At 42.2% G+C, this 18,168-nt stretch overlaps 2 protein-coding genes across 5 annotated transcripts; one reads left to right on the forward strand and one right to left on the reverse strand.

The window, feature by feature from the left end:
- The first annotated feature begins 26 nt into the window (after positions 1-26).
- LOC104432619 (gamma-interferon-responsive lysosomal thiol protein) lies at positions 27-4,415 on the forward strand. 2 transcript variants are annotated; one of them, XM_010045092.3, is made up of 5 exons: positions 27-780; positions 1,514-1,579; positions 2,007-2,147; positions 3,531-3,623; positions 3,759-4,415. In XM_010045092.3, exons 1-5 carry the CDS (start codon positions 499-501, stop codon positions 3,978-3,980), a joined length of 804 nt encoding a protein of 267 aa, XP_010043394.2. In that variant the 5' UTR covers positions 27-498; the 3' UTR covers positions 3,981-4,415. The 2 variants fall into 2 exon arrangements, with proteins under 2 accessions (XP_010043394.2, XP_010043395.1); XM_010045093.3 differs by lacking the exon at positions 27-780 and adding an exon at positions 795-1,319.
- Positions 4,416-5,264: 849 nt separating this feature from the next.
- LOC104432620 (protein LIGHT-DEPENDENT SHORT HYPOCOTYLS 5) lies at positions 5,265-8,123 on the reverse strand. 3 transcript variants are annotated; one of them, XM_010045094.3, is made up of 3 exons: positions 7,158-8,123; positions 6,374-6,522; positions 5,265-5,912 (listed from the first exon to the last, which is right to left on the reverse strand). In XM_010045094.3, exons 1-3 carry the CDS (start codon positions 7,764-7,766, stop codon positions 5,837-5,839), a joined length of 834 nt encoding a protein of 277 aa, XP_010043396.2. In that variant the 5' UTR covers positions 7,767-8,123; the 3' UTR covers positions 5,265-5,836. The 3 variants fall into 3 exon arrangements, with proteins under 3 accessions (XP_010043396.2, XP_010043397.2, XP_010043398.2); XM_010045095.3 differs by lacking the exon at positions 6,374-6,522 and having other exon boundaries at positions 7,158-8,120; XM_010045096.3 differs by lacking the exon at positions 5,265-5,912 and having other exon boundaries at positions 6,395-6,525; positions 7,158-8,119.
- Positions 8,124-18,168: the final 10,045 nt, after the last annotated feature.

Genomic DNA, 18,168 nt, shown 5'->3' on the forward strand with positions numbered 1-18,168 from the left:
GAAAAGTCTTTCAACGTTATCTTTCTTGCACGGTCCTAGCAATGATTTCATCGCCGATATTCACATGTTAAGTCGTGTCCAATGGCGTATTCGATACTCAAAAGTGATCGGCGCCAAGGCCGTCAAACTACGATAAGATGCCATGTAACTATCATAGGACCAAAGCCCCTTATCCACCCAAGGTCGGAAATCGGGCTACATGCATTTGTACGACCGTGATGCTTCTAATAGATGTATGTGGTATAAAAAGCGGGCCTGGGACATTTCTATGGCAGCGGAATGGTAATTCTCTCGCGTCACAAGGGGACACGTAGTTCGCGACGAAATATTTCACGGTCCAGATTTTATCCTCCCGATGTCTGATGGATATTTTTTTTGGAGCTTACTCCTTAAAAGAGCAATTTATGTGCAAGAGGCCAGAAGGTATTAGCGGGACTTGGCAGCCGAGTTGGTAGAGGGATTCGGCCGGTGGTTAAGCCTAATCCTAGGCAGTCGCGAATGGAGAACCGATCGGCGGCCCGTCTCCGTGACGCTATCTGGACCTGTTCGTGGCTGATCCTGTTGGCTAGCCCATTAGCGGCGGCCGCGGTCGGTCCCGGTCGGGAGGGAGGCAAGGTGGAGCTGGCGCTCTACTACGAGACCCTCTGTCCCTACTGCTCCAATTTCGTCGTCAACCATCTTTTCAAGGTCTTCGACAGCGGCCTCATCTCCATCCTCGATCTCAAGCTCGTCCCTTACGGGAACGCCCGCATCGGTGCCAACGACACCGTCACTTGCCAGGTCCGATTCAGTTTCGCACGCGCTCATTTCGTTTTCCTCCTTTCTGCCTTTTCCTTTCGTCTCGCTGAATTTCCACGATCGTCGCTCTGGCCGGCGGACACCTGTCGATCCATCTCCGCTCGTCACCGAACGCTCGTCACGTCGTCATCGTCATCGTCATCGTCGCATGTCCACTGGACTCGGAGCGGGTCGATAAAAGCCCCGACCGAGCCTCAAATCCTCGAACGATTTTAGCTTGATCGTAAGCGCGATCCGACATGCATTCCGCGTCTGACCTAGCCCGCCGCTCTCTCCTGACCTGCCTGTGCTTGATCGGCGTTCTCTCCACTTCTTCGTCTTCCGAAATCGCCTTACCTTCAGAGTCCTCCAATAAGGTGTCCTTGGGTTTGTATTACGAGTCCCTTTGCCCTTACAGCGCCGATTTCGTCGTCAATCACCTCCCCAAGATCTTCGACAGCGACCTCGTCTCCCATGTCGACCTTCACCTCGTCCCTTGGGGCAATGCCAAAATGAGAGGCAACGCCACCTTTGATTGCCAGGTCCCGACTTGCATTTTCCGCCCGACTTTTCTATCTTCCGTGATGCTCTTTGTATTGATGAATATCTGGACTTCGCATGAACTTTTTTCCTGTTTTATTAGTGTCTTGGGCATCTCCGGTTTATCGATTTTTGTATGTATTTCTTCCGTTCCGCGTCCTGTCTGGCTCTTATGCTTGTCCTGTGATTGTTGCAGCATGGACCGTGGGAATGCCTGCTCAACACCGTGGAAGCATGCGCAATCGACGTCTGGCCCGACTTGGTAGGGAACCGGCTCTCAATTAGTCGATTTTTTTTTTTTTGTTCGCAGCGCTTAATTTTGTGGAATTGTCTTTGCGCGTTTACCATGTTGTGTGCTACCTTGCAGCCTTTGTTTTTTGGATCAATATTGTCATGGAGTATTGTAGACATGTCTTTGCTGCTGCTCTCTTCACTACCCCATACAAATGCTGGGTGTTCCTGAATTCAGAGGGTTCATATGCCTGCAAATTAGATGCTAATCATGACCATTGCGATGTGCATGCCACCCTAATGTGGTTTCAGACCTTTAGGAGCATGGCACAATTGTATACATCTAATGCTCATTACATAGTCATCATGTGGTGTAGACAATACGGGGATTGGTGTTTGATGTATGTTTCTCCATTCAGCTTTCTTATAAGTTGGTTATTGTGGATCTTTCACTGCAGAGCGAGCATTTTCCTCTTATCTATTGCATTGAGAAGTTGGTGTATTCGCATGACTACGCCCAGTGGGAATCCTGCTTTGAGCCTTTAGGATTGGATTCAAAACTTGTCTCAGACTGTTATGCTGGTGGGCGAGGGAAAGAGGTTAGTTTTACCCCATTTATCTGCTATCGTTTACACTAGATTATGCATGTTAGTCTTGACATTTTTGTCTCCATATGTGAGAGTATATCTTGTAAGTATTTACAGCGTAGAGTCTAAGAGTGTGTTTGGTAACATTTCTATTCCTGAGAACAATTTGTTTTCAGATATAATTTTTTAATATTTCTTTTCCCTGAAACAGTTTTTGAGCAAAACACGTTTGATAACTATGTAAAATTTCTACTCCTAGAATAGAAAAAAACATGAATGTGTTTGGTACGACCTTCAAATTTTGTTGTGGTGTAGAATTTCTTTTAATTTTTTTAATGATTTTCCGAGTTTTTTTTTTTTTTTTTTTTTCTCTCTTCTTTTTCCTCCTTTAGTTGGGGAGGTTGCTGGAACTCGTCTCTAGCCAATCATCAGCCATGCCGAGGTTTGGCGACCAATTAGAAGAGGAAGAAGAAGAAAAGAAAATAAAGAAAATGACTTGTTCTAGAAATTGTTCCCAAAAACAAAAAGCAACTTTTTTGTACTTCTTGTTCCTGTTCCAAATCTATTCTCCAGCCATTTTTCTATTTTGAGGAATAAAAAAATTAGCTGATGTTATCAAATAGATTTTTTTTTCTTTTTCTATTTCGGAGGACAAAATAATAGAAATTTTAAGAAATAGAAACGTTAACAAACACACCCTAAAAGTTCAGCTAGATTCATGTGTTCTAAGGAGTTACTGTTTATTCTTCATCAGAGTAGATCATATTTTTTTGGTTATCCTTTGAAACCAAATGAACATCTGCCATAATATGTTGACTTTGACAAATTGAGTAATGATGAGATGTGGAAATTTGTAGTACTCACCTGAATTCTGATTTCAACACTTGGACATATAACTGTGGTAAAAATAGAAGGCACTGAAACCTGCTTGTGATGAATGCTTCACTTATATCTTCAATTAGCAGACAACTTTGTTATTGGGAGAGAGTCTTGTAGCAATTAGATATTTAGGAATTAATTAAAGTTCATGATGGAATTATCTTTTGGCACTTGCAGTGGAAAATTGCAGTCTTTTTAACTTTGCAAACCATATTTTCATCTCTTATTTTATATATCCCCAGTATCAGCTTGTTTTTATTATTTTTATTCCGGAAAAAAAAAGTGATGTGTAACTGCACCAAGTCAGTTGCACAGTAGTCTTTTATAGACTAACAGAAATGAGAATTGCACGATCTCGTGGGTTGTACAGGTTAATCATTGAGTAGTTCTATACACTGTCCTAGTTAGAGCATATACAATTTTATTATTTTAAACAGTTTGCTGGTAATATTATGCACAAATTATGTGGTGGCACTTGAGGCTATCCTCAAGTATCCTCTTTTAACTGATCTGCAGCTGGAGCTGGAATATGCAGCTGAAACAAATGCACTTCAGCCCCCTCATCAGTATGTTCCTTGGGTCGTGGTGGATGGGAAACCGCTTTATGATGTAAGTTTTATCTCTTTGTTTGTTAATATTGGATTCACTTCTTCTCATGGTGAGGAATTGTGCTTAACGCAAAGATCAGTATCTTATTTTCAGAATATAAAAGTAAGCTGTCTCATCCCATCTGTCTTCCTGCAGGATTATGTAAACTTTATGAGCTACATCTGTGAGGCTTACAGTGGTACTGCCAAGCCCGAGGCATGCAGTAAACTCTCTTTGAATCGGGTCCAACTAAGGGAAGCACGTAAAAGTCTCCCAGTCTGTTACCTGAAGGAGAAAATGTCATCACCGGCATTTAAAGTAGTGAGATCAGCTGTGGAGTCAATGATGGGTTGGACAAAGATGCTGCTTGATGCGTAAGAGGTTTGCGGCCCTCTATGTTTTCAATTAATCTCCGTGCTTGAACTTGTTCGGAAGCAAGTCCCATGAGAAGGGTTAAAGTTCTTGAGTTGTGTCCTAGTACTTTCTGGATCATAGTTGTTGTCTTGAGCTGTAAATGTTTGTGCTGTTTTGCTGATCTTGACTTTGTTTATATCTTTATATGGTCCACATATTTTAGAATTGGCATGGTGTTCAGCTGCCTCCATATCCTTCTACCCTTGCCTGGTTGCAAGTGAAGGCTAAGGTTTTAGGAAATTGGACGCTTTTGAATTTGAATATGTAGCTTTGATTAGTGCAGATTACAGAATCACTAAAAGCTTTTCAGAGCTCCAATGACCTCGGCGCATGTGCCTATTATGCATGTGTACCCCTACCGAGGAAGAAGTTTGAATATGACGAACCCAGGTTACTGAAGCTTCGAACTCACGCTTTATATTTTTAGTAATTTGGAATTCATGGTGCTGTTCATGACCTTTCATGACCGTTGATATAAATGTCTGTCGAGATGTCACTGCTTTTGTTTTGTTTTTTATATGAAACGAGTGGTCGATCCTGAAGTACCAAAAGAGAGAAAAACATGGGTTATTTCTTACAAAACAAGTCATGCCATCTTCTCGGCACTTGTTGGCATTTGCTTGAATTGCTTTGCCAACATATGTTATGCGACGTCTGACCCGCCTGCATTCTAGCCTTCCCTTCCATCTTCGACCCTCTAATTGTTGAATATTCGATGTGCACCAATAGCGATCAAGTTTTGCACTTAATTCTATGGTAAATCGTGAGTTGCAGGACCAGGTGTCCTAAGATTAGAAACTCGTATTCCGAAATGATTGAGGAAGAACCCCTTTCTTTGTTCAACGCAAACAATAAATTGCCCATCCAAGAAAACCTCAAGGACAAGATACAACTATTGGGGGTTAGTTTAACTTTCGTTGTTGTTACTGAATTTCAACTTCGGTCACTTGCCGAACCGGATTTAATTCTTTTTGCGACATTTTTCTAGCTCCAACGAACGACGAGACAATTGGGAAGACAAATCTTTAGCAGAGAAGATGCCAATGGTGAACGAGACAATCATCACATTTGTGATTGTCACCGGACAGTAACCTTTACCGTAGGTAGGTCACGATGGTTGCATCGTTAGATACTTGTCTCATAAATCCGTTCAATAAGCTAATCGCGAGGCATTAGCCTTTGTTGGGAAGTGCAAAAGACGTCGGGAGTGGGTCTCGTCTCATTGCAATGTGACATCATATGAACCAATCATGTAATGTGGGGCATAAATTATATTAAACTAAGCTCAGTGGTCCGTGTGAAATCAAGGCACCACCCCACTCACTTTGTTTATGATAAGACATAATATGATAATTGTCTTCTAGAACGATTTCGCCATCAATGATCGGAATTGTGATGACAGCTAATCTTTAAATCACGAGACATGATTCTAAACCCCTCCCAGTCACAGGCCTTCTATTAGCAGTCGGTAGTAATACAACCCCATCACTTCCTTTCTTCAGTTTCACAAGAGCTAGCCTTCTTAATCAGACTTGCCGATCAATTAAAGATCTTGCCTATTCGGTTGAGCTTTGGTTTAACGTTTTTCTTTCCCACCAAAACATCAAACGTTATCTAAATTTTAAAAAGGGGAAAAAAAACTTCAAAAGATGTTATACGGGAAATTACGGGTCAAATAATTATATATTTTTGACCAAAATTAAAAAGGCAAAGTGTGTTCCTCGTCAGAATTAGGTTGAACTAAAAGCGAAAAGTAAAATCCTATTTAAACATTGTCCAATGTGCCTGCCTCTTTGTATTCGACAGGCAATTCAACGTTCCTAGATGTTATCAAATTTGAGAAGACCCTCCAACAAACGAAGATGAAGTTCCTGCTTGTCCCCTGCACTGAAGCTCCTGCAAATCCATGAACAAGAATGAAGGAACGGACATTCCTCTTCATTGGAACCGGGAGACACACAAGATGATAAGTTTTATTAGGGAAAAAAAAAACCGTCAAGAGGCCGACAAAAAGAGGGGGGGAAAGCAGAAGATATTATAAAGAACTCAAATCATTGGAAGGTTTTAAATGAGCAAAAACCAATGAGAAATTAGGTGAGTTGGACTACGAAAGGAAGAGTAGTATTGTTAAAGTAGCCAGAAGAAGTCGCATTCGCGACTGCATTATACTTTTCCGTTAACATCAAAAGGGGCAGAAGAGTGAGAGCGACCCGATGCCGAGAGAATTAAACTAAACACGATGATATTATCCGAGTGACATCAACATAGTAAATATAGTTATGATAGTTATGATAGGTTGTATAATCTGATGCAATTGGATGGGAGACTTCACTTGAGAAATCGATCATGTCAAGAACCTTGTTTTTATGTCTTGCTTGGGGGGAGTGACTGATGGAAGCGTCTTCTTGGTAGACCAAATTAGAATAAAATCAAGGATAACATCCGGTGGGCAATCTTGGAGTCGATGGTTGGCTACAGTTCGTTTATCCAAGTGTGTTGGTTTAGACTACTGCAACAAGACCAAGCAAACACGGCAAGAGTAAAAATAAGGTTGTAAAATGTCCTCTCAGCTAGCAAGCGTTTTCATCCATTTTATGACCATAATAGAAGTGAGGACTCATTGTCCTCAATGAGAGAGTAACAAGAGACCGCCAAAATTTGGCATTAGGGTTCTCGGTCACCTATGTATCTACGTCTCATGAAAAGATGGTGGAAACCAGATCGACAATGGATGGCTGAATAAGCAAGGCTTAACCCGTGTTGCTACCTTAGAAGATGAAACGTTACAAATTACCTTGCCTTACGTTTTTCTTCAAGTTGGATCGTTTTGTAAATGCATTGGGCACTAATTAGATCATTGGACTATGATCCGACCTCCGAAACCTTGAGAATTGAAGGAAACTTAGACCCGAAGTCGAATGAGCTCACTTTCAGGAGTAAAAAGGTAATTAATCTTACTGAAGGAATGCACACGAGACTAATCCGCAGCACTAAATCTTTACTTGGAATGATTGCCAAATGATCCACAAGAGCATACCCTATGCTAACAAATCATAATATCACACCAGCACCAGCACTACTGTGATCATCAGCCTCTGAATTATTGTTAGTCATTTTGCTGCTTTCTCCACTACTTCCTACCTGATCACTCCCGGCGGCCACCGGCGCATTCCCAGCGGTGACCTTCGCCACTGCCACCGCGGCGACGGCAGCCCGTTTCCGCTTCTTCTTCTCATAGGGAATCCCTCTGGCCTTGGCCTGGCCTTCCTTGACCTCCCTCAAGTATATCCGGACCGCCCTCGCGGCGAAAGGGTTCAACTCGGGCCGCCCACCGTTCTCCTCGAAGGCAGCCCGGAGGCGGCCAATGAGCGCGTCAAGGCTGCCCCAGGCCTGCTTGAGAGGGCAGGCGCAGGGGCCAGGCGGGGTGGGATTGCCGAAGAAGGGGCAGCCGTTCATGTGGACCTTGGTCTTGCCGAACTGGTCCAAGTACTTGAGGAACTCCAGCACCTGGGCCCCGCTGCACCGGGCCAGCGTTAGCGGAGGCTTGTGGTTCTGGAGGTACTGCAAGAAGGTGTTCCAGTCTCTCCGCTTCTGCGACTCGTACCTGCTGGGTGGGGATGCCGCCGCCGCCGCCGCCTCCTGTGGCGATGACGGTCCCGGAATGGTTTCGGCAGTCGTCGAGGTTGTGGGAACTACTAGCACGCCGTGCGGGTCGGGCGGCGATGCTCCAGCGCCAGATGCTGAATCCATGACGGATCAGTGATCGGCGATGTGGAATTGGAAATGATCGGTGTGTGTGTGTGAATTGCTGGCTTTCGTGTTGTTCGCTCTCTCGACCAGTTTATAGGACTGACAAGGCGGAGAGAATCGTTTTCTGTGAAAAGCATGAAGGGGGAGAGGCTGCTGATGAGTGGATCCTTTCACGGGCAGGACTCGTTCTCTGATCTTATGCCTCTTTTCTATTCTTTTTTTCCCTTTAGAGAGAGAGAGAGAGACTAGAGAGAGAAGTTTGACAGGGGAAGCAAGAAAATGAGGGGAATCAAGAAAATGAGGAAAGAAAGGAAGGCCTGATGATGGGTGTGAAACGAGAGCCGTTTTAGACGACTAACGAATGGAAGTACATAAAAGAAAAAAAGGAACATTAGCAGCCAAGAATGGCGTGTCCTATACTGATGAATTAAAGCATGCGTGAGCCGACAATCCCTCGTTCTTCTAATCAGCATGTGATGATGATGCAAAACCGTGAGTCAAGTGGTGAAACCCACTGCCCTTAATCCTCGGCATCATCTGGACCAACACTTTTGAGAAGGTTTTGAGCACACGACTCCAAGTCCAATCCCAAATTATTATTACTTATTTATCATGTCTTGACAACCCACATTTTGTTGTAATGCTCTTCAGATAATGTCGAGAGATAATATTTCCTTATTAACAGAAAAACATAGGTATTTGTTACATTTATCTTCACAAATCCTTAGAAGCTAATGCTGATTAATCATGAATTAGTTACACAACAGTTTAAGTCCTTCCGTTGAGTTTGAGTGAAAAGACTTTAATTCATAATATCGATGAAAAGCTCACTGGATATAAATCATTAAATTTGATAAGCGTCATGTGGGATCTCAGTAATATTTGATAGCAATTCTACCCTTCCATACGAATGAACTCACCGGAGTGGTAAGGACGAAATGAATCACCGGGATTCTAAATGATTAAGGGATGTCTAAGAAGAAGGTATAATTTCGGAACATGAACTGAACCGTTCGGCTGTCATTGGGACAAGGAGTGCTTTCTGATTGCGCAAAAGGTAGGATCAAGAACACGTGTATCACGGCTATTACGGGAGAGGGCTCATGGAAAAGTCTTCGCCTTTACTCCGGTCAAACGAAAAGTCAGGCAGAACTCATCTTTCTTTCTTTCTTTTTTCCTTTAAACCTGAAGGGGAAAAATGAGATGCAAACACGTCTGCCTTCACCTCCTGGTACTTGCCAGAGCCGACCGTGTCCTCAAGTTTCTTCCTAACAAGACAAAAACTCCTCTGGAAATCATTTCATCGGAATTTGGGAGAACGAGGATAAACGTTTAAGTCCAGAGATTCCTTTCTGGGGGACAGATGCGCTCTTCATCGGACTTTTAAGTTCCATACATGTGCACTAATAATATGAGCTCGTTAATACAGGAGATGCACAAAGGACATCAACAAGGAAATAACTCATCTTCCAACAATGACGTGTATCCAATCTGAGACAGCATCTTGCATCAAAACTAGCTAGCTAGCTAGCTAATAAAAATCTTAATTTCCTTTGATATCGGGAAAAGTATCAAAAATGTTTTAACTCATTGGACAATTACAAGTAGTTTAACCTTAAAAGCTTCTAGCCGTTTGGTAAATTACGCTTTGAGAAGCAACTTTGAGAGAAATGCCGTTGGATAGAAAATGCATTTGAAAAACTCTTTGGTAATTAATATGTTTTTTTTTAATTTTTATTTGTTTAAAATTAAAAACAAAAACAAAATCAAATATATAATAATAAAAAAAAGACCAAACCCTTCACAGGTTTGACGAAGGGCTATAGCTACCAATGGCCGTTAATCGAGGTCGCTTGATATCGAGCGACCTCTACCAAGGGTCGTGCAACTCAAGCAATGTGCAACCCAGGTGGTCATCGTCTAGGTCTCGTGGCCTAGAGCAGCCCTTGGTTGAGTCTCACGAGGGTCGCACGCACGACCAATTGTCACAAGACCTAGGTGACGGCCACCTAAGGCCACAAGACCCGAGTGGCAATTACTTGGGTTGCGCGCTACCTAGGTCACCCGACCTTAGGTTACCTTGATCAATGGCCACTGGCATCAGATCTGGCTTGCTGGCAGCCATAACCCTTCGCCGAACCAACAAAGGGATTGACCCTTTTTAATAAAAATAAAAATGATGAGGGATGAAATAAAAAATTTGAAGAATTGGTAAAAGTAGTTTTGGAAGAAAAAATGAGTTTAGTATTTGACCAAATACTAAAAGCCCAAAGCTAGTCTCTACTAGCATTGGGCTTTTAGCCTTCCCAATGTTATTTTAAGTGAAAGTTCAATTAAAATAGTTATTAAACGGTTTAGCATTTCTTTAAGAGGCTTCTTGGGAATGCTGAACCAAACGCACCCTAAATCTATTTCATTAATACAAATTCAGTCATAAAATTTTCAATTAGATCAATTTCATCATAAACATTTTTACATCGGTATCAATTGAGTTCATCTACCAATTTAGGTCATAAATTATAAATTTGGATGTCGGCAACCCTACATGATTTAATTGATGCGACGTGGACAAAATTTAGAATTTTTAATAATTTGTTCAGAATTTTTACATTTTTTTATTAATTTTCTCTTCTTCTTTTTAAATATTTTTCCTTAACCTTTATGCCGACGTTGGAGAGGTTGTTGGCTAACCATCACTAGCCATAGGCTATTTTGGGTGAGGGCCTCTGCACCCTTGCCAACCACTAGTGAGGCCCACCACGCCCTTGTTGGCCACAGGTGAAGGCTCTTGCCCGAGGCATCACTGCCCTTGCCCGCCACGAGCGAGGACCCTCGTGCCCTTGCTTGTGGCCGACAAGGGCACAAAGGCCCTTGCCTGTGGCCGGCAAGACTCGTGACGCCCTTGCCTGGTTTGGACGAGGGTGTGGTGGCCCTTGCTGGCCAACAGCTGAGGGTTTTGGCCCTTGTCTAGATCTAGAAGGGGGCTTGATGCCCTCACTAATTACCGACAAGGACGCAAAGGCCCTTGCCCAAACCAACCTATGGCCAACAATGGTCAGTCGACAAACTCGTAGGCACTGGCCAATGGGTAAGGAAAAAAAAAGAAAGAAAAGAGAAAACATTGAAAAAAAATTGAAAAAAATACTAAAAATTATAAAATTTGTTAATGTCAGCGTCGATTATGCCACATAAGATTGCCGGCATCCACATCAACAATTTTTTGCCTAAATTCGCTAAATAAACTCAATTGGTACCAATATGAAAAGATTTATAACTAAATTTGTTTAATTGAAATATCTATAACTGAATTGATACAAAATATAAATGCAATAGGTTTATGACTTTTTTTATATTTTTCTCCTTTGATATCGCATAAGAAAGTTAAATTTCTGTTTGAATGACCATTCAGTAGAGCCTCCAGTCCAAGATATCTCGCAGTTAACTCCCAGCACCACCATTTGTTCTAAGCATACATAATACGGTCATCAACATGAGCACAGCCATACATCTCTATGCTCTCTTCCGTTTGCTTTTCCAAAGATGCATTTTCGGTGGGGGATCTTCCGTTGATCATGCTGGATCTTAAGATTAGGGCAACACGTGATTAGGGTTTTCGCTGTGGTTAAGTAGAGAAGCTCCAGGGGTGATTAATTTCGATGTTGGAAAGCTGCAATCGGTTGCCCGTGATGTGCTATGTAAATAGTGCCGCCTTGGTTTATCAAATTAGCGTTTTGTAGCTGTCTAACCTATGATGGATTCACGTTTGGGGGTGTTTTTCCAGTGTATGAGTCCAAGAAAAGATGCTGCAATTGTATATATAATGCTTTCTTTGGGGTACACTTTCGCGATCCGGACACAGCATATTTCGTAATAATCCAGGAAAGCTTTTAAAATGAGGAAACCAACGCCCTTGAAAAAAAAAAAACTACTTGCAATTGTAGGTACTATTGCCAAATGCAAGGCACTAAACATAAAGATGCGAATATAATAATGGAGCAATCAATCTCTCCACGTTTTAACGTGAATTGACTGCTAGGAAGTTGATGAATTTAGGACCTTTTAGCCCATAGAAAATTAATTGAATAGTACGGTACGTGAGATTCCTTCTTTTGAAAAATCCCCAATTGCTCAAAAATTCTATTTAATTTATTTATTGCAATTTAAAACCTTTTGGTTCCAGGGCAAAATAAGAGAGACGGGCAGTGACTAGCCCGCTACCCCATAGCCATCGGGCGTTTGTCGAGATTTCCATAGATTTTTTTTTTTTTTTTTGGTGAAGGCAAGTAATTAATATAATGAGGAAAGTCAATGTGTACAAACAACCGACTCCAAAAACTTACACTCAAATAAACATGCTCAATCTGAGTTGAAGGGAGCCGAGAAGAAAAAGCCAAAAGGCACCAAATCAAGTGGAGAACCAGGAGCCAAGCGGCAAAAATGCCAAGCAAAATGACCTAGCTACCAATAAGATACCTAGCCAAACGGACTAGAAACAGGGGAAGAGAAGATAATAGGATCCAACTCCCACAAGCACTGTAAACACCTGTTTCTAGCGGAGTCCTCCACATTCCTGTAGGTAATAGCCTTATCTTGTAGATTTCCATAGATGTTATTATTTAAAAAGTATACATTTTACCATTAATTAAATAAGATATAAAACATGTCGAGTTCCACGCCTTCTAAAAGAAAATTTTGATAAGTCCATCATAAGTACTTCCACCTTTAGATTTCAATTCAATTTCCCCCATTGAGGGTTGACTTGTCCAAAGAGGATCTCCCAGCATGTATAATATATATACTGATTTTGAATCTTTTGAATACAACTCATCACTAAAATTTCGAGCCATGCCTTTTTGCATGTGTAGCTTGTTACGACTTTATTCCAATCTTTAGCTCTGCCTTCGGCATCCCCTCCTTATGGTTAGGGAAAGGATATTCTTATTCAAAAAAACCGAGCAGCTGCTACACCTCAAATTTGAGCGTTTTTAAGGCAAGTGAGCATTCTCTTAAATAAATTCTGACTCTAGTTTCATGAGCAAGAATCCTCCTTGGACATGCTCCAGAAAGAACTTTCAAGAGGTTGCAAGTTCGTAACCATGGTTGAACTCTTCCTCAGAGCTCACAACAAGTTATGAAGTTCATCCGTATGTATGGGGGTAAGTACACTATCAGTGCTAAAAGTTGTGTACGATACTCACTTTAGTGCCAAAAGTTTCCATCGAATCACTTAAGTGCAAAATCGAAGAAAAAATGATCAATTTGGTAGAGATTTTGGCTAAAATGATTAAGGGGTTTTTATATTTAAAAAAAATAAAAATCGAAATGGTTTTTAAACGACATTGTTTTCCGTTCTCCTTAAGAAAACGATGTTGTTTTGCCATCCTACGTGGATGGCCTCACAAAAATGACAACGGCACAACTCATTTGAGGATTTTTTTTTATTTGGAGATTGAAATTAGGGTTTTTTTGTCCGATCCTTGCCCAACGCCAACCTAGCTTGCTCGGCCACCATCACTCAACCTCCGTCGTAGTTGCTCACCACAGCAAGACCAAAATAAAACAAAAAAACAAAAAAAAAACAAACAGAAAATCCCGAGAGGACCAAATCTCGCGTGATGAGACATCTGCTCAGCATGAAAGGAAAAACACAACACGCGAATCAGCCAAAACCAAAACCTAAGCTAATGAAATCACGACAAATGATAGGAATGCGAGAGCCGGTAGGGGAAGGGGAGGGACACACAACACAAGGAAACATTTTGGGGAGGGAGAGGGAGGTGTTAACAGCGAGGGCGGAGGAGGGGATGGTGGGGCCACGGCCGCCACCATCGTCGCAGCTGGCTTCACCGACGATCTCCATGGCATTCTAGATCTTCGCAGCTACCATTGGCCGGATCGATCATGCTTCTAGAGATTCTTCGAGCTCACGCTTTCTCTGCGCTGGCGATATTCCTTGGGAAAAGGTGGTGGTGGGGCTGAGATTCGGGGATTTGAAAGGTCAACAAGGTGATTGAAAATGAGGGAAAACTACTAGGGGAGGGCGGAGGCAAGTGCGTGGTTTCTTTTCTAGAAAACTATTGGTGTTGTGCTGGTGCGCTGTTGGTGTCACTGTCGGCCGGTGTTGGTATTGTTCTTTGGGGAAGAAGACGATGGGAAGCCCATGCCATGCCCTATATAGCACCGATATGGAACACGCGACATGCGACACGACACGGCACGATACATGTTATTTTTCAAAAAATAGAGAATTTCGACACGTTTCGACACGTTATATATTAAATATATATTTATATATATGCAAAAATAAATAATAAAAAAGAGCATATAATTAATTTATACTAAAAATATTAATCCAACATTTGTTAATATCATTTATTATTTTAATTTGATAGAGATGAATGAGAAATTCAAAAATTGCCAATACAAAAGAGTAAATTTGAAGGAACATGTCCTATTTTCTTACATTTGTTGGAAATTAATGAGATTTCTTATAGTGCCAAACCAAGTTCGGAGTTCATGATATAAATTGGCTTGAGCTCCTCTGCAAAACAAAAACAAGGTTCGAGAAAAATGAAAATTCAGGACAAGAACTCTCAAAGTACAACCAAAAGAAAATGAAATAACTAAATGCGCCATGGAAAATGTGACCAAAAGATATAACTTGCAAGTGACGCCTGTGAGAGGTGGAAAGAAGTAAAAAAAAAAATCACAACTTTAACTCTGCGGGGGCACTAGAGCGACACCGGCAAAAAGAGGGGTGTTCCATCGTCACTCATGAGAAAGTCAAAACTTATAAGTGAGAAGCTCATTCAAAGACTTTAAAACCATACGTGCCGATTGCATAATCTTCTATAAAATTCCATCATCACTCATTCTATGTTTCCCTAATAGAATAATTTTCAAAACTTCAAATCAATGTCAAGTAGAAGCTTGAGAGTGGAAATTTTCTTCTTTTCCCTTTATTTTTGTAATTTTTATTATTTTTTCATATATTTATATTTTGACCCCTTAAGTATTGAAGATTTTTAAAATTAACCCTATGCGTGTCGGAGTCACGTGTCGGAACTTCGAACTCGCGTATCGGAGCATGTTGGGAAGAGAAGAGTTGACCATGTGTCGGATTTTTCGACACTCATTGACCATGTGTCGAAACGTGTCAGAGCGTGTCGAAGTGTCGGATATGACACGAAAGCTTCCGGAGAGTGTCGGTGCTTCTTAGGCCATAGGTCATGCCTCTCTCTCTCTCTCTCTCTCTCTCTCTCTCTCTCAAATTGGGGATTTAGGATTTTGAATTAGGGGAAAGACACCAAATGGCGTCGTTTTGTTATTTAAATGATGACTGTGCTCTCCGGCGAGCTACATTAGCTTCAAAAATTAATATAAAAAAATGTCACGTCGGATTTCTGGCCAATTTAATCAACATTGTCACTGAAATAATTGTTTTTCAAATTTGTTGGCACTTAAGTGATCCAAAATAAATTTTTGGCACCAAAATGAGCGCCATACACAACTTTTAAACCTATCAAAGATGAGCTAGACAATGTTACCCGAACTTGTCTTCGTGCTATGAAAATTTGGATAAAAGTACACTTGGAGTGTCAAAACTTGATACAATGGAACACTTTAAGCACTAAAAATTAAAAAAATGACATTTAAATGCCACTTTTTTTCAAAAATAGAACACTTGAGTGTCAAGTTCGACAATGGTGGCCTGGCAATTTTTTAATAATTTAACTCCCATGTGGCATGCTGGAAAATTGAGTCAACAATGAAAAATCAAAACGATGTCGTTTTGTCCTTTTTTTTTTAATTTTAATATATTAAATTAAAATATTTATTAAAAAATAAAATTCAATACATTTAATTATTTATTAAAAAAAAAAAAAGAGGAGGAAGAGGAGGCGAAGGCGAGGGTTGAGCCCTTGCCGCCGCCTCCCCACTATCACCGAGGAATAGGGGAGGGTTGGCCGAGGTCAATCGGCCTTGGCTAAGGGTTGGCCACCTTGGCCGACCGGCGGTGATGGCCTATGAGCCCTCCCTAGAAGGCGGCAACCCTTGATTTGGCCGGGTGAGGGTCGACAACCCTTGCCGAACCTAGTGGAGGGCGTGACCCTTGCCCCAAATATTGGTGAGGGCTCGCAAGCCCTCACCGTTGGTTGGCTAGGGTGGTTGGCCCTTGGCCAAGGCCTAAGACCCTAGTTGACCCTTCCCCCATTGTTGCTAGCTCTTCTTGGCGGCGAGGACTCAGCCATCACCGCTTGCAATCTCCATCTTTTTTTTTTTTTTTAGTTTTAAATTTAATTTATTTAATTTTATATTAATTATATGCACATGTCAGCAACAAAACAATGTTATTTTTACACTTATCTAGTCACGTTAGCATACAAAACGAGTCATTTTGTACTTTCCTCGCCGAAAAATTGCATGGTCAACATTTTGACTTGATTTTCTCAACATTGACACTTCGTTTTGCACTTGCCTCATCGATAAATTGTCAGGTCAATATTTTGGCCAAAGTTTCTCACCGTTGACACTTAAGTCATCAATTTTACTTTGATTTTGGCACTTAAGGGCGCGTTTGGTTGTGTTTTGTTTAAAAATTGTTCCAGGGAACGAAATAAAAAAGTATTTGCATTCCGGGGAACAATTTTTGAATAAAAATACGTGTTTGGTAAACTTGTTCGGGAATAAAAAATAAACGAGAAACATGTTTGGTAAATTTGGATAATTTTTTATTTCTTTTATTTTTTCTATTTTTCTTATTTTTTCCTTTTTTTTTTTTTCTTTTTCATTTTTTTCTTCTTTTGGCGGTCGTCGAAGCCAAGGCCTTGGCCGGCGACCGGCGGCGAGGGCCGAGCTCGCCCAGCGGCGGGCAGGCGCGGCCTCGCCGAGCCACCACCAGCGAGGCGCGGCCTCGCCGGGCCACCACGAGCGAGGCCGAGGCTCGCCGGCCGCCGGGCGAGCTCGGCCTCGCCGGCACAGGGCGAGCTCGGGGCGGATCCGGGCGAGATCGAGCTCGCCCGGGCCGGCGCGAGGTCGGCCTCGCCTTGATCCGGCGAGGCCCGAGCTCGCCCGGAGCCGGCGCGAGGTCGGCCTCGCCATGGCTAGGCGAGCTCGAGCTCGCCCGGCCATGGCGAGGCCGACCCTCGCCCGGCTACGGCGAGTCGGCCTCGCCGGGGGCCGGCGAGCCTCGCCGTGGGTCGGGCGAGGCCGCCGGCCCCCTCGTCGGCCGGTCGCCGGCCGTGGCCGAGGCGGCGGCCGGCCTCGGCCATGAAAGAAGAACAAGAAAATAAAAGAAAAAAAAAAAAAGTGTTTCGATTTGTGTTAAGAGCAAAAACACAAAATTTGTGTTTCTTTGTTTTCTGTTTCTTTTTGTTCCGGGAACAAAAGAACAAAAAAAATGCGCAAACGCACACAAACGCGTTTACATTCCTTTTTTTTTGTTAACAAAGGAACAAAAACAGAAAAACTGTTTAAAAACAAAAAAAAAACGCAAACAAACGGGGCCTAAGTGTCCGTTCCTAACTTTTGGCACTAACTATCCCTCTTTGCCAAGTTTTGACACTCTAGGTGCCACTCTGAAAATTTGAGATTATACAATTCATGAATGCTTAACGGCTGGATTAATCCATGATGCCTGGCCTTCAAGATTTTTTCTCTAGGACCCTCTGCATTCAGGACAAAAGATGTTCAGGACAAAAGATGTCACTTTCATGGCCCCATTGTTTTACCTCGACCATTTTTTCTTTTACACATAATGTAAATTAATGACCTCCTAACTCCTAAGCCGGAACCAAATAAAAAACAAATGGAGTACGCACCGCGTCGTTTACTGGAAGGATCGACATGAGCAGGTAGATAGCAGTGCCGTAAATCGTCGTTCAGTCATTGGTGCAGATGTATAAAACTCATGGTAAAATCTTCATCTTGCCGCTTCCGTTGTTACCGTTTCCTTTAGATGCACATGGGCGGCTGTATTATTTGCTGTCTCGTCTCCTCAGATGATGCCGATTACAAATTTGAGCTAAGATCACGGATGATAGTCCCTCTGTCGTGAGGTTGAGTGTTGTGCTTACTAACAGACCCTGAAAAAGAGATCTGTCTTAGAAAATGAAACCCCAAAAGCGACGATTTCCGCATTGAAGCCCACGAAATGACATGGAAAGGGAGGTCGAATCCAGGTGCAGATATCACAGTGAGGAAAATTCCATAGCACGTGTCTAAGAAATATAATGCTATGTTTCGTCAGGAGGCACCGATCCTCATTTTGGCCCTTATGAGTCCCCTTTGGATCACGAAATGTCCCGTGACAGTCAATGAGTTGGTTTGAAATCTGGCCCGTATCGAGTCGAATCATCAGTTTCCGCTTTCCTGACAGGGGATATAATTATTGAGCGGAGAA

This window comes from Eucalyptus grandis, chromosome 2 (genome assembly GCF_016545825.1).
Source record: "Eucalyptus grandis isolate ANBG69807.140 chromosome 2, ASM1654582v1, whole genome shotgun sequence".
NCBI classification, from domain to species: domain Eukaryota; kingdom Viridiplantae; phylum Streptophyta; class Magnoliopsida; order Myrtales; family Myrtaceae; genus Eucalyptus; species Eucalyptus grandis.